Genomic DNA, 19,991 nt, shown 5'->3' with positions numbered 1-19,991 from the left:
TCAGTGTAAAGATGCTTGTCTGGTTACCTTTTAAGCTCACCAGAAAGTGTGAGGCAGTTTGGTGTTACATGGAAAGTTTGCTGTGAACATAGTTTGAAGCATACATGCCCTCACAATAAATGTAAATGAGTAGCACTACATTACTTCATTGTGAGACCCATCAGTTTTTATAGTAGTTGCAGTTGCACGGCACATCTGAAAAGTAGACTATTTATGTTAAAAAAACCTCTGCAACGTACACTGTGGCTTTCAAATATATTGCACCCTGGTTAGAAGTGGACATGCTGTTTTTTACAAGTACTGCCATGAATCATGAATTTACTAGATGGTTTCATACTTTGTTAACCCATATGAAGTAATGTGGCTGTGCATTTTAATGATTTACATTTATCTAAGCATAAATAAGCAAAGTCAAAGATCCTAAGGTTATGGGGATCTTTATGTGTCTCACTAAGGGACACCAGACATGCTTTTAAGCTTTATTTTTGTGAGTCATCCTTATATTTTGCTTCTATCTTCTCCAGAAACTTCTTGTTTTTATCACAGAATAGGTGTAACAGGCAATTTTTGATAACATGCTATTGTTCTTTTTCTGCTGCAATTAGAAGTTATCCATGTGGTATGGCATGATTTAGGTCTGCCAAAACTTTCTGCCAAAAGATATTCACCCTTACATGCACCTGCATGAAGGTACTGGTATTTAAGAAAATATAGAGATGGGCTTCAGTTTTCACAGAATTTCCTTTTTTTTTTTTTCCCTTATCATTTTCCTAGGGGTGTGCAAGATTCTGTACTCTTGTTGCTGAGGGTATAAAATCCCAGTTCTGTCATCTTTTACAGAAAAGGATTCAATAGCGTAATTTAATGCATATCTTTGATCCTCAATGGGATCTAAAACAGCACTTTGGAGAGTGAGTTTTCAAGATAATCTTAAAAGCCCTAAAAGCCTGAATGGTATTTGCCCTGCTACAAAGCTGCTGGAATTGCTGCTGTTTCCAGAACCTCTGCAAAACACAAGTAGGTGGGAAGATTTAAGTCAGACAACATGCAAGGGAGGGAACTGAATTAGCGATTTCTCAGCCCATTTCCCTTTCAGAGAGCAGTATACCTTCTCGGAGGGAAGTTGGTGTCCTGCTGCAATGCCACTGCCCTGTCCCGTGGCAGGTTTGCCTTCAGAAGCCAGCCCCAAAGCCAGCTGTTGGAATTGCTCCAGCCAGGGTTCATACCTCCAAGTGCAACATGGATAGATCTGCTGTCTAGAAAGTTCTGAGCACCTCCACATTTTGAATTGCTATTGGTATTTGGGAAACTTAAGCTTCCTGCAGATGTTTGTTCGTAGCAATTCCACATTTCTCTACCAATTTGCATAAGGTATTGACAGAAATACCTGGAATACCCAATATACAATACAATGCCCATGGAGTTGGCTTCTGCACACCCAAGACAAAGGGGAGTAGGTTCACTTAAACCCTTTCAGGAAAATGCATCACTCACCAGGACTTGGATGAGGCTGCCAGACTTTGATGCCCGCTGACACACTCCATGCTCCTGACACTTCTTTGGGCTGATCATGTCTGGCACAGGGGCACCAAGAGCCAGTATTGCCACAGCCACCTGAAAACCAAGTGTGTGTCAATGCATCAGGTTCCACAGGAATAGCTCTGCTTCTTCAGCCAGCAAAGCCCCAGCCATACCAGCATGAATTTTAATACACTAATAGATGTCCACTGTATCAATAAAAAAAGATCTATTTTCAGAATTACTGTGACACTTGAAAACGCGAGCCTGTCCAAAAAAAAAGTTTAAATTAAATCCAAGGCAGCTTAATAAAGGAAAATGTAACATAGCTGTAATAATAAAATCTGTTCCCTGCTGGAGCATTTGGCTCTGAGTGGGAATTTGGCTGACTTGTGGTCACAGCTCTGCTATTTGGCTTCCATGTTCAAACTTTAAAATAGCTACCCAGCCCTAGGTAATGAAGAACAGCTCCATGCTCCTCACCACTCAGCAGCCTGGATGTATCTTCTTTTCTCTCCCTTATTCCATATATCTCGATCTAGCAGGAAGCATGTACCGTGTTCCTCCTAATCTGGGGCATCCCCAGAGCAGAGGCTGCTTTCTGTCGGTGCTGGTTCACATCAGGTGCTCCTTCTGCAATTTTTTAGACTTCCCAATTATCATTCCTTCTTTTCCCCTCACCCCAAGTTGTGAAGTGAATTTAGAAACTCTGGATGACAGCAAGTTCAACGGATGAGCCACTTCTCATTTTCCTCATTCTTGTAGTTTTTTCCTTAAAGCCATAATCTTCACATTTTGCTGCTATCAGAAACTGCTTCAGAATCCAATCTGGATTTTTTTCTTTCTCATTTAACATCTTATCAGCTTTGTTCAGTTTATCAAAAAGGACTCTTAGGCTTTCCTGTGCCCAAGTACATGCTGTTGTGGTTTCTAGTGAAATTTAGTTTCCTTTTTGAACATTTTTGTCAAGATATACAGAAAACAGGAAAATTATAAGTAGTCATTATAAATACTCATCAAAATTATACTCATTCTTTAATAATCCATATTCGAGCAGGTTTTTCAAATGTGATGAATATTCTGGAAAATTACTGCAATACTTTTAAGTTGGCAAAACAATATTAGTTTTTTCGATTTTATGAGGCTGGCTAAGCCCTGCTGCTTTGATTCTTTCCTGGCAGCCACAGGCTACCAGGTGCAATGTCACAACACAGTACTATCAGACATACAACAAAACAATCTCATTTTCCCATATATCCTTTTTGTAGGCAGCAGAGGGTCATGTAAACAATGAAATTGCTCTGTTGCCTGAGATTATTTATATTCTTTAGCTTGGAACTGTGTTTTCCCTTTTCTTCAGAGTTTGTATACTGTACTCTTGTCAGGAAGTGGGCAGGTTTCTGGGTTGTTCCAGCACAATGGAAAATGCTTTCTTTGTATCTGAAGCAGGAAAATACTCTATGCCATGTCGCTCAAGCATGGCAACAAGTAACACAGAGTAAATGAAAGTTAAAGCCACCAGGAATCAGTTCAGGGAGTAATGTTTTTTGGTTTGTTCTGAGATGCAACATAACCTTTCTGTTCCTTTTTACATCTCTGATGTGAGTTGTCTCCAAACAAAATGAGCTCGCTCAGGAGGCTCTGCCTTAGCAAAGACAAAGGGCAGCGTGGAATTGCTCTGGTGCCTCGGTGCTGCTGGGCTGGGAGCAGAGAAAATGGGTATTTGGCATAAAGTCCATCCTAATAAGTTGTCCTAAGGGAGCTTGAAAGGAAAATGCAGCATAAAACTGGTGGGGTTTGTTCTGCTCTCAGTGAGTGCAGAATGACTTCGTCAAAGGTGGGGTTGTCATGCGGAAAAAACAACATGAGCAAAGCGACCCCATCAATTGCAACAAAGTTCTTTTAGCAAGAAAGTACTTGTGTATCTATAAACACTGTGTGTTCCCCTCCCTGTTCTGTAGAATCTATGTTCTACAGAACATACATAGGTAAATTTACATATCTGCACTGATCATATCATAGAATCCAGAGCTGACATTTACAAATTCTTGGTAGTTCATCAGTGCTTTCTTTTTCTATTCCTTTTAAAAGATACTGTGTTATACCAGTTATACTGTAGTGTGTATACAATGTATAATACTTTTATTCTATAGTTTGAATCACTTACAGTTTCTCATTTTCTGTGCTGAACACACAGTACCAAGATGTTAAAGGCATTTAGGCACCTAAATCTGCTGCCTGACAGCTGGCAGGTTTTTCAGTATTTCCCATGGGATTTAAAGATCTGAAGTCTCACTAGGAGCCTCTCAGCACTGCCAGGAAGAGACTTGCTATACATCTGGTCTTTAAATACTTGCAGATATGTACACCTCTATGTCTTAAACTCTGTGGACATGATCTGTAAACATTAAATTAAACAGATGTAAATGCAAGAAAGCAGCAGCACGTTATGAAAATAGCATATAGATATTTATTGAAATAGAATTAATTTCCTTTGCTGTGAAAAGCTAATGAAACTGTTACAAGATTTGTTCTTATCAGTTGACTAAGTCCCCTCAACATGAACTCATGACTGTGGGGATTATTATAACAGCAGGAAAAACATTTGTGAACTGTCATCCCTTTAGTAGTTCTCAGGAAAATATGTCTTGGAATATCTCCTAATTATGTGTGCAAGGGGAGGAGGCTTGGATCAGGATTACTATTGATGTTGGCCTAAATCATTGCTCTTTTCAGTTGCACTTTGACAGCACCTTATGGGTAGAAGACCATTATTTGTGAGCATAGAGGCTTTTAGCGTGTTTAGATTTAGGCTATTCAAAGCTCACAAGACATCATTAAAAAGATTAACACAACTATAGAAGTAAGATTGTTTAGAAATACTTAGTTTTAAACCCCCCGTTATGGTTTCAGAAGTCTACAGTCTGTTTAATTTTTTTTTTTCTGAAAAGTGTCTGGAAATATTTACATAAGAAAATTGGTGGGTTTATGTAATTTAGAAAGCGAATGGTAGAGATTAGTTTTTAAAAATAAAATCTGGATTTCGTGGTATCCAAGGCATGATGTAGTCATTAGCTGTAGCTCCAGATGCCAGTCACACACACACTTACCCTGTTCTTCTTTTTATTTCTGATGTATCTGGAACTCTGCAAAGAATAATGACTGGAAGGGGTACAGTCACTCTAGCAGAAGACCAGTGCTACTCATTGAGTCAGGTACATTGCCTGCAACTGCTCATCCCTCAGTGGTTCAGAAAAAAGTGTAAAAATCCCTCAAAGCACTTCACTCACACAGAAATACACAGGAGAGGAAATTCCCCCTTAGCCACAGCTAACAGTCAGATTATGTCACTGAAGCATGAGCAGTGCAGCCTTTGCAGTGGTAGCTCAGGTGGTGCATGGCTGCCAAGTTTTCTAGTTCTTATTTGAGTTTCCTAAATCACCTTCTAGTATTCCTACACTATACTTTTTCTGTGTGCTTAACAATTTGGTGTATGAAGCATCTCCTTCCTTTTAACTTTTGCTAAATGTGGTGGAGCTTTGTTTGTGTGCCTTTATTGCCATGGAAAAGATAAACAAGAACACTTTTTTTTTTAATCTTCTTTACCAGATTACCTGTCACATCTTATTTTATGGGAGTTTTTCATTTTCAAAGAAATCACCTTAGATTTCAACCATTCCTTAAATGGAAAAGGTTTGACCATGCTGTTAATGATTTCTTGTCCTTTTCAATAATGTTTCTGCTCCTAATTTGTTTTTGCTTAAGGAGATGTGAGAAAAATTGACCTTCAGACATAATAATACCCAACCATCACTTTATTAAATGGCATCTGATTAAATCAGAGATTGACTAAAATCCAAATCAGTAAAGAGGCTTTGTACATCTGTGACAAGAAATAAATGTAAAGGGATGTAACTGGCACTCATAAGAAAAAAGAGTCTTGTCACAACACTTTACTGTTCCTCATTTTTGTTATTCCTCAGAAAAGGTTTCTAGAACATATAAAATACAGTCTTACCACAAAATGGAAGTAGAGCTGGAAAAATACACACCTGACTTTTGGGTTTGGGTTTTTTTACATGAAACTTATAAAAGCTATATGATAAATACACATACCAGGCTTTTGAAAGTTTCTTGATTTCTGCTTAAGAAGTTTCTGTACAGAATTTCTTTAAGCTTAGGCTCAACCATCATTAAATTAAAAGTACTTGAGAAACTGCATGAGTGATGGATGCTACAAATACAAAAGGTTACAATTCATTTTCTTTCCAATAAACGTGTGTAATTTAAAATACAACCAGTGGAGGTTTCCTATGCCCATTACCTCAGAGAGAAGACAGGTAATTTAGTGCATGCACATAATAAATCTTTGTGTGAACCAAAACCAAAATAAGTCATCAACGTTAAATGTTTAACAAGTGTGAAGTATTTAAAGAAAGCTCTTAGTTATTTCTCATATATAAAATACAGATTTCTAGCTTAATTTGAATGAGTTCCAAGATAGAAAGTAAACTGCCTTTCAAAATACACTCTTAACATTTTACAGTTGTTAAATGTATTTTCTTTGTTTCATGCAGATTTTGTCTGCCAATACAGACATGTCTTTAATCACATTGGAATCTTTTTTGTTGTATGAAGTGGATGCATGACTTGCAGGCTTAACCCATTCTACTGAATATATTTTTCTTCCTAATATAACTGTATATATTTAAAGGAAAAATATATAAAACTAGAAAATCAATAAGTTTAGACTTCACATGTTAATTTCACAATAATTTAATCTAATATTCATAATTCCCAGTCAGTAAAAATAGCTCAAATCTCAGATGGAGTAAACTGGCATCAGTCCTGCTGAGCTTTTATACTCCAGATTTTTCATTCAGACTTTGTTCCATTTTACTAAGTGGGGGTTTGTTTTGTGTGTTTGTTGATTTTCTTTTTCCCTGTGTACCTTTTTTAGCATGAAGGCAAGGACAGATTTTCAAATTTCTTGCCATACGTTTTTAACTGCCTTAGAACCACCCTCAGGACCCTAATTAGCACAACTATTTTTAAGACTGATTCTTCCTGTTCCTAAAATACAATTATTTTTGTTTCACCATGGAAATCACACTGCTCCACATTCTTTAAGCTCCTGAAAGGAAGCCTGCTACATTTGGCTAACAGATTCCAAATAAGAATGTAGAGTCAGTCCTGAAAAGCAAAATTTATAAGCCTGGATATGTTAGCTATTAAATCATTTAGTCTCTCGCTTTCTTGCATAAGATCTCAGAAATTAGTATTCCTGAGTCATTCAGAGTCTACCTTCAGAGATGATTTACACCGCTGCAAGACATGTCTCTCGTATTTTGCATGGCTAATTTTCTACATTATTTAGCAGGGGAAGAGGAAACAGTTGTTTGTTTTTTACAGTTTTGCAGATCTATCAAAGGCACCAACTAAAACAAATCATATGCAGTGTGTGTTTCAGAATCCTTATTTTCACAGCAAATTAAGTTCAGGTGCATTAGATGGAGTTGTAGACAGCTACTTAAATACCAAAATATATAGTGCAATTGTCCCAAATTTAAGGATGGGCTGTGCTGTAAGATTTCAAATTCATGTGGGATACACAAGTAGAGCTTTGATTAGTAAATCCTCTGTAGAATTTTCCATCTGTACAAGGCTTAGAAAAAGGGCCTTCTATGGAGTGGAGCATTTACAGCTCCAAGATGAATTAGATTTCAGAAAATTCTCAGAGGCTGGAATCCTCGTTGCTTGGGTTTTTATAATATTGATTAGATAAAGTTGCTGTATAAAGTGGCATGAAAGTAGAACTCACTGTAAGACATAATATTACAGTAGCAAAAGGAATTCCTTAATGACCTTTCGTGTCTTTTTCATCTCTACCTTGTATAGCTTTTTTCTACAGCTCAGTCTTAGGACTCTTTATGCCAATGCCTGAAATCATTTTGCAAAGTGATTATCATTTAGTCAGGCATGCCAGTGGAGTCAATGTGACCCCTCAGGCAGGAAAGATAAGATTTCCAAATAAAGTTACTTTAACTGTTACTAAGTAAGAAATTATTACTGTAAAATATCACAAATTCAATCTTTTTTCAGTGTTGCCATGTAACGCCATTGCAACTAATCCAGGAGTAAAACTTGCCTACATGATGAGTGCTACTTATTTTGTTTAACCTGTTTTTTTCCTTCTAGTCCTATTAGAACCAGTTCATAATTAGGCATAATTATAATTCATGTTCTGAAGTTGGTGTAGAAGTGGATAGTCCAGTTGTTTGCTAAAATGGAGTTATTTTCTCACTCACCTGCTGATTCCTCAGTCGCTGCCTGTACGGATAGGGAAGGGAGAGGCCTGACTGGTTTTTGTGGTATTGGGTAACAGTAAGAGCTGTGTTCATGCAAGGCACACCTAAATTCCTATTCCTGTTCCAATGGATGTTCAGCTTGCCAAGGGATTTCAGGCCCTGGGCTATGAAGGAGTTTTATTTAGTAGTCCTTTAGAAAGGATAAATTTCTTCACTAACCCCGCCTTTTGTAAATAAAGGCCTCTTGTATTCTTTTGACATTTTTATGGGATTCTTAATAGCAGTTTTGAATTTAAATTTGACAAATTAATAATGAGATTATAGGATGAGAAGAGGAAAATCAGATTAAACCAAAATAAGCAGCATTCATAGCATATGTAGGCTTTTCTATTTTCTAAGGATGAGTTGCAATAAAGGTATAAAGGGATAGATTCAAGAGCAGGATTCAAATTTCTCCTGCATCTGACCTAAAATGGGTATGTTTAAGTCAAAGATTTTTGCTACTGCTCGTATTCAAACACTCTTCTAAGAGTGAAGATGGCTTTAGGACAAATTTTTCTCTCCATGTCTAAAAGACCAGACCATGCAGTAACACCTCCTCCCCTCCCTGTCCTCTGGGAATCCACATGGTAAGTGGATCCTATAGGACCTCCTGGTTTTCTTGCAGAGCAATCTACCTTTGGTACATGTAATTATAGGATGTGTAACCCCTCACAAAGCATGGTCACAGAGAATAGCTTTGCCCACAGTTGCTTGGGGGTTAAACTGTTTGCTCAGGAGGTGTAAGACCCATAGGTCAGTCCTTTGCCTGGAAGAGGTGATTAGTGGGAAATAAGGAGAGACAAATCCAGAGGGAAACTGGATCCATTGTCTTTAGACAGAAGAAATGCCAAACACACTGAGCATTCCTGCAGAATAGTTCTCTCTCCCTTAGGGAATCTTCAGACACATGAAAAAAATCACATCCACGGTGCTTTTCTGAAAATATAGTTATGACCCTATGGATAAAAGCCAGTTTAATTATGGGTCTTAGCATTTTGGTTGCTTGACAACATGTTGAGATCTGAGAGCTGTGATTTTCTTATTATCCACTCACAGCCATCTTCCACAAGGTAAATGCATATTGCTGTAACTTCTTCAAATTTTATCAAACCACATGCCATGTAATGTCTTTCAAATTAAGTTCTACAGTTACTAAAACCTTTTTATTAATTTTTTTTCTAATAGCAATGGCTGCTTCTCAATTGAGTTCGTTATTATGAACAGACACATTGCTAATGTATCTGTGCTTTTAATATTGAGACGCATCCAAGCATCAAAGTGAAGTGTGTTATTTCAGAATTTTAATTGTTCCAGCATACTGGCACTTCTAATAGGTGCATGTTCTTCCTTAATTAAAGACAACTCTTCAAGATCAGTACACTGTGCCTCGCTGATCCATGATTGCCTCAGCTAACTCCCAGTCAGCCAGTAAAGTTTATAGAAATCCTGCTAAAAACTGAAGACTGAAAAAAAATCCTTTCTCTTTAAACAAGAATGATTTCCCTTGGCAAGATACAGAGGTGAATCACTGCCAACACTTCCCTTTAAGAGCTGCGTTAATAAAATAGGGCCAGATAATACTCCATATTTCTGAAACATCTTTTTCTTAGGCAGCCTCATATTTCACACAGGTCTGTGGTAGGTAGCCTGACAGCAATCAAACACAAGTCTAGAGAGAGGAATGAATTTTTCCCTCCATGCTTACAAAATGGGTATTTTTGTAAATGGATATTTCCTAAACTAGATTCACAGAGCTCTTTTACTTTTGAAGATAGCTAACATTCTTTCCCCAGACAACAGTTTGCCTTAATATTTGTGTAACTGTAATCATTGTGCAAACTTAACACAAGTCAAGTGCACTTCTGGCAACTCTGTAGAGCTCAAAATTTAGAGTCAAGTCATGGATAACAGTCTTTTTTGTGATGTACATCTGTACAGCCACTTTTATGAAAGTATCCAGATACCTCACCTGGGTGATGGAAGAGCTTTAGTCCAGCTTCAAGGATGGGAAGCTAAGGCACCACTTGACTTTCTTTCTATATATATTAGAATGTTTCTATTGAATGTTGAGAAATGACCAGACAAATCTGTAGAGCTAGTTCCTGAAATGAGAAGCAGACTTCATTATATGCCATATCATATGGTTTCTACTGTGAACTGTAATTCCTAAAATTGGTATTAGCTTCACTGACTTTTTTCCTAGTAGACATTTGATCTTTCTATGGAAAGAGATTTTGCTCCTTTCTGCTCTAGTGACAACCATTTTTCTTTACTGAAACAACTAATTTTATTTGTTCTCCTTTTTTAATACAGTGTTTATTGATCACTTTATCATTCTTCTGTATTGCTTTCAAAGAGCCGTGCAGACGGTTAAATACATTCTATGTGGATAGTTGAAATTGTGATTTTGTGAAAGTCAGGAATAAATTGTAGTTCAGCTTGTGGGCTGTGTAAAGCAATTCAGAGCCCTGCTACCACCCTTTGTTCTGCCTTGAATCACGCTGTTGTTCCAGTTTGTGCGCGTGTGTTGATCAGGCTCCCAACCGCGAGCTCGTTTTATTGCTGCACAAACAGGGATTAGCGCTGCCGCACTCCTTTTCACTCGTGCCCTGGGTTTGAGCACTCTTTTCAGAGGGGAAAGGTTAGTGGGGTAATTCGGTGCGCCACTTCACCTGTCTCTGCCTCCAAAGAGTTACTTAGTCTGTGCATTATTAGTAATGATAGCAAAAGAGAGCAGCGCTGCTGCTCTAAGATCACTGAAGGATGCTATGATGCATTTCACATATCTCATTTTCTACGTCAAGACTCACGCTATCCTTGACATGGTCTTCTAGGAGTTCACTAGGAGTTTGAAACAGGTGATATGTGGCTAACTATGCAAACTTCCCAAGGCAAAGTGACACAATAAATAAAATTACTCACAAACAATTCATCTTCTCTTAATCCCTTCCTCCTGGAGTACTAAATTGTTCTGTGACATATTTAGTATAGTATGTCTCACACTGCCATTGCAGTTTGCACTGACTGGTCTTTTTATAACACTAACCTGGATACCACTGAAAACAATTGTAAGAAAGTATAATTATATATTAAAGAATTTTTAAGTTAAGTTTAAGGGTGGTTCTGATGTGACTCAAACTGTCAGCATTTGCAGTTAAGAAAGCTGGTATTTCGATGAAGTATTAGTTTCTGCTCTTGCCTCAGTCTTATTTATTTTTATTTTTTTTTAGTTTGCCTTTTAGGTCTTAAAGGTTGGTACAATATTAAAACCAATAAAAATTGGATTCAGAAATCTTGGCTTTCGCTGCAAGCCAGTATGGGAATATATTCTGTCCTGCACTGCTATTTGCAATGAAAGTACCAAACAAAATGTAGTTACTGAAAACAAGAACTTTTATTCTGGGTTGGCTTGGTTTCAGGGTAACCAATCCTGCCTGTACTGCTGTATAAAGATGACTCTAGTGCAGGTATCCTGTAGATGACATACAGAGCACATCGACTTTTCCTAAAAAAAGAAGCTCAAGCGCTCCACATTTTTAATTGAAAAACAAATACAGCATAATATCTGCTAAGAGAGGCTGTCCTAAAAGAAACAAACAAAAAAAGTAGTGGTCCCTAAACCAAAAACTCTTATAAATGTGTAACTAAAGTTAAAATAACTAGAAAATTACTTATTTGTTTCATGTTGCACATCCTGTCCAAAGCAAAGGAAACATTTAATTTATGCTGACTGCTCTTTCAGTAGAGATAGTTCTGTAGAGCCTCTCAATGGGGTGCTCTCACAGCTATGAGCATGGAGTTGTTTCGTTCAGGAGAAGGAATAAGACCTTTCAAATTACATCTAACCTCTGGGAATTCTTCCACTCTGATTCTGCTCTTCAGCTGGAGCCCAAATCCTTACAGCCTCATATAGAGCTGAATCTAAACCTGGACCAAGAAAAAAAAGTACATTCTAAATGTTTGGCTGAAGAAACTGAGATTTTTACAGGGCTGTGGGTTTTTTTAGGTTTTAAGGTACTCCAGAAATCTTTCTGAGAATCCACTTGTGGTGGTGAAATAACTGGCTCCATCAGCTCTTCTCTATTAAAACCGCAAAATACAGCAATGGAAATAAAATTCTACTTTATAAATGCTCATAAAATATATATAAAATGCATACAAACACCCGTAATGTACATTTTAAGTCTGAATGTGTGTCTCTTTAACCATGTTGGCATTACCGATTGGAATTTCATTGCATATTGTGTGGTTGATGGGGAAGGCACATTGAAATCAAGCTGTTAAACACACCATCTCCGTGTTTTATTTCACTGGAGTATGTTAGCTGTATTTTTAAAAGAGCATTGCAAAGCCCAGGAGATGAATTCTGCTCTGAAATTGCTATTTGCTGACATAGAAATAGCTGTAAAAATACAAGCCGAGAAAAATACAGTGTAGCAATATATTTTCATTTATTTGGGGGGAAAGTAGCTTTTAAAGAAGAATTATAGTCTGTCTTCTGAATGATAAAGCAGTTTAACTAGCATTAAACACAGCTGAAATTTTGTAATGACCAAACCTCAGCTCATCCAAATCCCCAATAGCATTAACTCCCTAGAATTGAACTGTAAATTTGATTAGCCTTACAATAGACATGAGACACAAATGTTCTTCCTTATACAGTCATATTAAGTGGCTGCAAAAGAAGATGACAAGGTATTGTAGAGCAGTGCATCCAACCTTTTTAAGCTAGAGACAAGCTCCAGTTCACCCAGCTTTCAAAACCAAATAAATACAGGGCGATTTCATGAATTCTGATATAACATGAGGATTACGTATGGTGAGGTGAGATTTAGCAGCTGCAGTCTTCCTGTAGATCATCCAGAAGATTTTTTTCATAGTCTAGTTCTTTGGATTGACATTTTCCTTGTAAACTACGTTGCTGAACCATAGCTTCTCTCCTTGCCTATATAATATGGTGCCTTTTTTATATATTTTCGTTATTCATGCACTGTCCTCTGATGTGAAATTTGATCCTGTAATTCCTGGTGTGTTAATACTTTGCATGGAGTTAATCAGAGGATGGGATGAAAAATTTCCTTTACACAAGCTAAAGGTTTTGGAGGCATCCTAGGGTGGGTTTTTAAGAGTTCAGAGTCTGGGACTGGAAGGAACTGGAAGGCCTAAAAGATTTCTGGGTCCAAAGAATTGCAGCAGCTCCTCTCTCTGAGCTGAGGGTGTGGGCCACAGCACGATTTCCCGTGCTCCCTGCATGTGGCTGTCACAGCCAGTGCCACCTGCAAGTCTGCTCCAGGGATGCAGTGCCACACGGGATCGTGGCTCAGCCTGCCTCATCCCAAGGCTGGGAAGCCCATTCCTGCCCGCAGGACAGGGAAGGAGCTGTGCACAGAGGGTGCCATCCCGGCTCTCAAGCCAGCCACCACGCATCTGGTGATCCAAGAGTACATTTCTCCTGCCAGGCCATGAGTTGCATAGATATGCACTTTTTTTATTAATTTATTGTGGGTTTAATTTCTTTTACTAGATTGTTTCGGTAACACTTTCCTGGCATACCTTTATACTCCTATCCCCTGGTAATTGTTGTCATTTGGACACAGTCCTGTTTAGAGGACAAATTCTGAAACTAACCCTGACTTCATTGATGAATCATGCTACTTCTTTAAGGGAAAAAAAAAAAGTAAAAATTAAAGCAGTTTAATAGTTACAGAAACAAATTTCTAGCATCAAGAGCAAAACCACAGATCTATACAAATGGAAAATAAGAAAATTTTTTTGGTAGTGAGAAATGGAAACAAAAGAAAAATGTTGCTTTGAATTTTGAGATCCAGTTTTCCTTTTCATCTCTTAATTAGATAGATTATGCAGCGGTTGTTTTATAAATACATATTTGGCCTTACTAATGGATATTTCTCAATAATCCTTAAACAGTGCAGCCCAGCTGAGCACCAGGTGGTGCTCAGCCATGTGCTACCTAGCTTAGGGGGGTAAGAGGAGACCATTGTTTCTTCCTCATACTTGGTATTTTGTAGGATTCTTCCTCATATTTTGTGATATTTTGTAAGACTTGGGCACTATAACAGAGGCTTGTGCATGTTGGGAGTTAAATCTTTTAATTGTTCTAATTAAGATGCTTCAATTTATCTTGTAATCTCTGTGTTATGTTCTGTCACGGTGAATTACGTGGTAGCGGTGACTCATGAAGTGTTGAGAGCTGTGTCTCCTTGGACCTGCTGGCTGGAGCTGCCCACACAGATGCAGGGAGAGGCCAGTGGCATTTCTGGAGCTCACACACGCTGTCCTTACACCCTGTGGCACAAATGCAGCGTGCTGCTTCAAACTGGCCAGTGCGCCCCTGGTTGGGTGGCTCTGGTCTGAGGTTTCAATTTCCCTCCTCACCAGCTGTCCTGGCTTCCCAAACAAAGCAGTTGTGCCTCCTGATGGCTTTATGGCTTCACAGCAGCTGCTAAAATAAGCCAGTTCTTCAAACACCTATTGAAGTGTCCTTTTTAAAGTCCTCGTAAATATCTACATCTGACACACCTCCAGACTCTGACAGAGATGTGAAATAGCTGAGCCTCGCTGTCAGTAACTATTTTTCTATTCCTTGAAATAAATTCCTTGCTCTCAAATAAGCAAGTGGCTTTCCCAAACTGTGGCTTTGGTTTTTTATTCAATACTGTTTTAACCAACAAAACACACAGCCACACTGAGAAAAACCAATGTCATTGCTGTAATTACTGAAAGTACCTTTTAGTAGTGTTTGCTTGGCAGCTGGCTGTGGATGCAGCTGGTCCTGCTCATGCTACAGCAAGCAAGGACCTCTCTTTGCTTCCACAGTCCTGCGTCATACAGGCAGATACCAATGGAGGGAGACCCTGGCTTGGAGGAAACACCTGAGATGATTGATAGTTGATTCTCAGGTCACTCAGCAGGAATTTACACACCTACAACATAAAGCTTTGTAGACCTCAGACATCTTACAGGCCATCACCTCCACTCTTTCAACTACCAAACAAAACACCACAGAGGCTTGAACGTATGGATAAATAATCAGCCCAGTTCTTTACATTAGTGGACTTGAACAGATTTCCACACCTTATCAAGAGTGCCTCTCACTGATTCTCTCACCCCAAAGGAAAGGAGAACCCTCCCATGCTGGGAGGAGCTGGGCGGAAGAGCCTGTGCCTTCCTAAGCCTTGTAAAGATGTATGTTGTTGAAATACTTACTTGATCCTAGAAGGAGATATAGATGAAACCCCACACCAGGAAACCAAACATTCTAATTATCATCCAGGTTTCGAGATGATGATGTGATCCTCAGTACCCTTGCAGTATACCAAGGAAATCAATTTACAGCTCTCAATGTGAAAGACATGCTGTTGCAGAAACATTCATCCTGCACATAAAAAATCTTCCAGATTTGAACTAGATAACTTTACTACAGCACATCACTGTTCACTGACTCATACAAGGTTTTATAAAGATCTCAGAGCCATCACTTTAAATACACACTAGACCTCAATAAGAACTTGCTGCATTCCAGATCATAATGCTGTGATATTCCTGCAACCCTTCCCAGCCAGATGCCTCAGAGGCCAAACCCCACCCTCCCCTACAAGCATGAAAACCAGGATATGCTGCAAATTTTGCTTCAAAGTTTAACCCTTAGTCTCCATTTCTCCATGAGTCTGTGGAAGTGTTTCTTTGGGCAGGGGCTTGTGTCCGAGGAGGATGTGGGAATCTGCAGCAGTGCGCTCACGCTCATCCCCAGGCTACCACTGCACTACGACAAGGTTTCCCTGTCGCTATTTAGAGAAATCCTTTGCAAAGAGAAATGTTGCCCTTTCCTATTGCTCAGGTTCCCCACTTGCCCTGCAGGGCTTCTCAAACCTCATTCCAGCCACAAATAACTTTTTGCTACTTAAGCACCTGTAGACTGTTAATCTCCTACTTGCACAGGACAAAATCCCTCTGAAAATCCCCCAACAGTTTTTCTCCCTGGCTGTGGAGTTAAAGGTGATATACTTTCTAGTCCACAACTTTTAAACTCTATCTTGGACCAGATACACTTCTTCCACACATATGCATGTAAAAATAATCAAGTCCAGGCCTCAGTGACCTCCTCTGGATATATTAAGATATTAAAGGTAAGCACATGCAGTAAGTGTTTGCAAGACTGAGACTACAGGGACTTAGTGCACTGCAGTCACAGTGATAGCTTGTCTTACTAATTTAGAAGGTGAAAACTTAACATTCAAATCACAGGCTCTTCCTGAAAGTGGAGGTTATGCATGGAAAGCAAAGGAATTTTTTTTTTATTAGATATTACTCACTAATATTCAGTGAGATTGGCAGTCAGCCAATCAAATTATTTTGGCTAAGCCAGCATGTTTCCCCTATCTTATCATCAACAACCAAAGAAAAAAGCCCAGATTTACTCTGCTTGACAGAAGGCCTGACATCTTGTCCTGGGAATTTGGGTGGTTAATAGTGCAAGCACCACACTCAGATTACAACTGCACCGAGAAAGCTGATATTCATATTGTTCAATGGCACCATCTTCAGACAGCAACAAAGCTGATTATTACCTGGCTTTCACAAGAAGTCATATTCATCTGTCCTAAGTCAGGGAAAAGTGTGGTATCAGTGCCTCTGGACTTGCATGGTACAATCTCAGAACATTTACTGCTGCAGCAGAAATACCAGGAGTATGGGTTCCCCTCAAAAAAAGGGGGAAACTATAAATTTTGTCTGCTTAAATTGAGAAGAGAAAAACGTTGTCAGAAAAAGAAAAATGTTGATGAAATGCAGTCACTTACAGAAATGTCTTGTCTTGGATTTTTTTTTTTAGGAGATTGATTTATTTTGATTAATTATTTGTGGAGTAATTCATAGATCCAGACTATATCATGCAGCATTCTGGCCATAGGAATGCTCAGAAAGATCCCATAAATTAAATAACAAACCTCAAAATTTGGAATTCACTTCTGTTGCTTTGAAAACAGTACTTGCTGCCCTAACTGCTTACACTGCTTTATGCTTTGAAACTAAAAGTACTTTTAAGAAAACAAAACAGCATTCAACCTGGTAATACAATTAGAGGTAGTCCTCTTCTTAGGTGAGAATATGAATAGTTGTGGGAGTCTAATGCCATAAATAAATTACATCACCTGAAAGTGAGTTTTAGCCTAAAATAAAATTATCGGAACATTTTTTTTTTTTTGTGAGGTAGAGCTTTCAAAAATTGTTTCAGTTACACATTTATGAGTCATGTATAGCTAATTGCCATCCATCTCCCCCTTCATCTCCTTCCTCCCATGCTTTGAAAACAAGGCTGGTATATGTAGGCACCTTGTTCTTGCAGTTAGACCTAAGAGAACTGAACGAATGTGGATATGAAAATAGCTTTTTCATCCTCCCGAGGCTGATGTGCATTTCACGGCTTGTGTTTCCTTTTCAGCTGACCCCCTGGTTGGAAGCATTGCCACTCAGTATATGACCAACAGAGCAGAGCACGACAGAATGGCCAGACAGTGGACCAAGCGATACGCCACATAGGAACCTCCTCTAGGATTTGCTGGACCTGTGCAAGCACATTCACTAAGTGCATCAATAGCCCTTCCCTTCATTCTTATTTTTTATTCAATTTTGAACCATTTTGTGACAAAAAGTTGTCCTTACTTCCTTTTTTGTTTCGTTTCGGTTGATTTTATTTTTATTTGTTCTGGGTTTTTTTTTTTTTTTGTTCTGTTAACTTGAAAGTTGTTTCCCTCAAATGTAGACAGGGAATTTTGGTTATCAGTGCAAAGAATGTTGGATCTGTAATAGTATAGAGCTTTATCAGAAAGCTTTGTATTAATGTGTGGGGTTGGTTTGTTTTGTTTTTTTTTTCTTTCATGTGGTTTTGGGGAAAACAAACAAATTCAGAATTATATCTCGTTTCTACTTAAATGTAGTGTTTAGGGTTATTTTTTTGTACTGAAGTCTTTAATGGTGGGTGCATGCTACTGGGAACAAGTTTTGTATAAAAGCTTAAAATCAAGAATCACTGTGCATTACTAAGACTGTGTTTATCACTAGCCTTCTGTTTCCCACACAAAAGGCTATTGCATTGAACAAATTAATATGTATTTTGATTTACTTAAAAAACAACAAAAAAAAGTGCTTGTAAATTTCTTAGGGACCTGCCACTTTTGACTGTGGATCAGTTGATGTACACTTGTATTATTAAAGCACTCAATAATAAAACACTGTGGCTGATAAATGCACTTCTTGCAGGGCGGTGCTTTTGCATTTACGCAGCACAGGCTGCTTAGTCCTCACGTAATACAACTGCAGGTTAAAAAACTATTTTTAGACCTGAACTATTCACTTCTTCCCAACAATGCATTTCTTAACTTAGAATTCTTCTTTGTGTCTTTCTTCATATACAAACATCTTCCAAATTTCAAGACCTTTCTTTCACATGTCTGTGCTCAGCCTTGCTATTCAGAAGCCTCTTGCTGCATCTTTTACACTGTGGCTTCACTAGATCCATCTTGTTACATTTAAAATAGTTGGCAATAAAAATAGCCTTGCAGTGAAAGCAGAATATTGATGTTGATTTTATACAGCAGGCTTCATTTTGCCTTTCTCCGAGCTCTTTGACTGTAAAAGCAAACTGTTATTTAAAAAAAAAAAAAATGAAGGTTTTCGATGGGAAAATTGAGCCCACTGCACCAATCATTCCCAGCACATTCAATGATAAGGGTATTTCTATTCAGATTTGACCTTCAGGCTAATTTTAGATATGCAGCCATGGCGGGAAAACTTCTACTTGGCTAAGGAAATGTGTGGGTGTTGTGATTTAGAAAATATATACTGTGATGCTGATAGCTGGATGTTCTTTGTGTTGCAAGGCATATTGGAAAATCCCTGTCTCATATAATTAAACGTTACAGATGCTATACACACTGCTTGCTTGCCCTCTCCCCTCTCTCCTTGCCTCTTATGTTTAAAGAAGATCTTATCTTAAAGAAGATACATTCCTGCAGGGTCACTCTAAACACACAGGGAGACCGGATCCCATCACACTCCAGCCCAATTCAACCGGCATGAAAACTAAAGCAGTCAAGGTGACACCACAGGGCCTCTACACCCACCACTGCATTGCTCAGCATTTCCAGGCTCTTTTGTTTTTCTCTTGGTCATTTGCTAATAAACTGAGCAGACATTCAGCTTCAATCTGCTGGTGAGTTGCCCTCTGCATGAAGAAAAGCTGAACGCTGATGTAGTTGTAGGTGGTTTATAACTACCACCCCAAGAACCACAGGGATCTCAAAGAAATAATCAGACTCTCTTGATCAAAGCAAATAAGAGTCTTCTGGTGTCTGTAGAAGCCAAGTGTTTACAAGCCCAGCCATACAACATTTTGAGGCCAATGGGTCCTAAATACAGGCATGAAAGAACAATGGCATTTCAAAAACAAGCAAAGTACAAAACCCAGACTTCTCTGAACCAGACGTTATTACAGTTTCAAAAGCTGTGCACTTTGAATTTGCAGGTAAGTTGCCCTCTCTGTGAAGGGACATTGTCAGCCACATTGTCCTGGATAATATAAAATTACTGCCTTAAGAACCATGAGGATCTCAAAGAAATAATGAGCAAGGACCAACCCACATTGATTAAAGCAGCTGCAGAGTCTTCTGGCATCTGCAGGAGCCAAATCTTTGCAAGTCTGGCCATAAAACATTCTCCTCTGTTTGCAAATCTGCTCTATTTGCCTCCCAAGTAATTACTTTTCTTCATCTGCTAAACCTGGGAAATATGAAGCATTATTTAAAACCTGCTGTTGTTGCTGAGGAGAAATGAGCCATCCCCAACACAATTTAGTCTGCCAGTAGAGGCCCAGTAAAAATGCATTGGCATAATCTCGTTTTCTCCTTTTTTTCTTTTTTCCTGGGTCTAGGAAATAATTGCACTTTATTTTGTCTCACCTTTGCTCTTCAGATCCTCTTTAAATTTAGCTGACTCCTGCTGCTTCTTTTATGATAAACCATCTTTCTCATTTCTTCTAGTTGGTGAAGTCTGTGTTTTCAGAGAGCTGGGTATGAAGATCTTCAAGTGACTTGCACATGCTAAAAC

The 19,991-nt window shown here is 38.6% G+C and overlaps 1 protein-coding gene across 5 annotated transcripts in view; it reads left to right on the top strand.

The window, feature by feature from the left end:
- LOC102107587 (ubiquitin-conjugating enzyme E2 E2) overlaps positions 1–18,105 on the top strand; it is a 202,395-nt gene extending 184,290 nt beyond the window's left edge. For all 5 annotated transcript variants that reach the window (XM_088055437.1, XM_088055428.1, XM_088055420.1 and 2 more), the window contains one exon: positions 17,329–18,105. In XM_088055437.1, coding sequence (XP_087911563.1) covers positions 17,329–17,426 — 98 coding nt within the window. In that variant the 3' untranslated portion in view covers positions 17,427–18,105. The remainder of the gene's footprint in view (positions 1–17,328) is intronic.
- The last annotated feature ends 1,886 nt before the right edge of the window (positions 18,106–19,991 follow it).

Source organism: Pseudopodoces humilis, chromosome 1 (genome assembly GCF_049639895.1).
Source record: "Pseudopodoces humilis isolate 2021_Gansu_Grassland_sample_001 chromosome 1, ASM4963989v1, whole genome shotgun sequence".
NCBI lineage: Eukaryota > Metazoa > Chordata > Aves > Passeriformes > Paridae > Pseudopodoces > Pseudopodoces humilis.
This window is presented reverse-complemented; position numbering and strand designations above follow the sequence as displayed.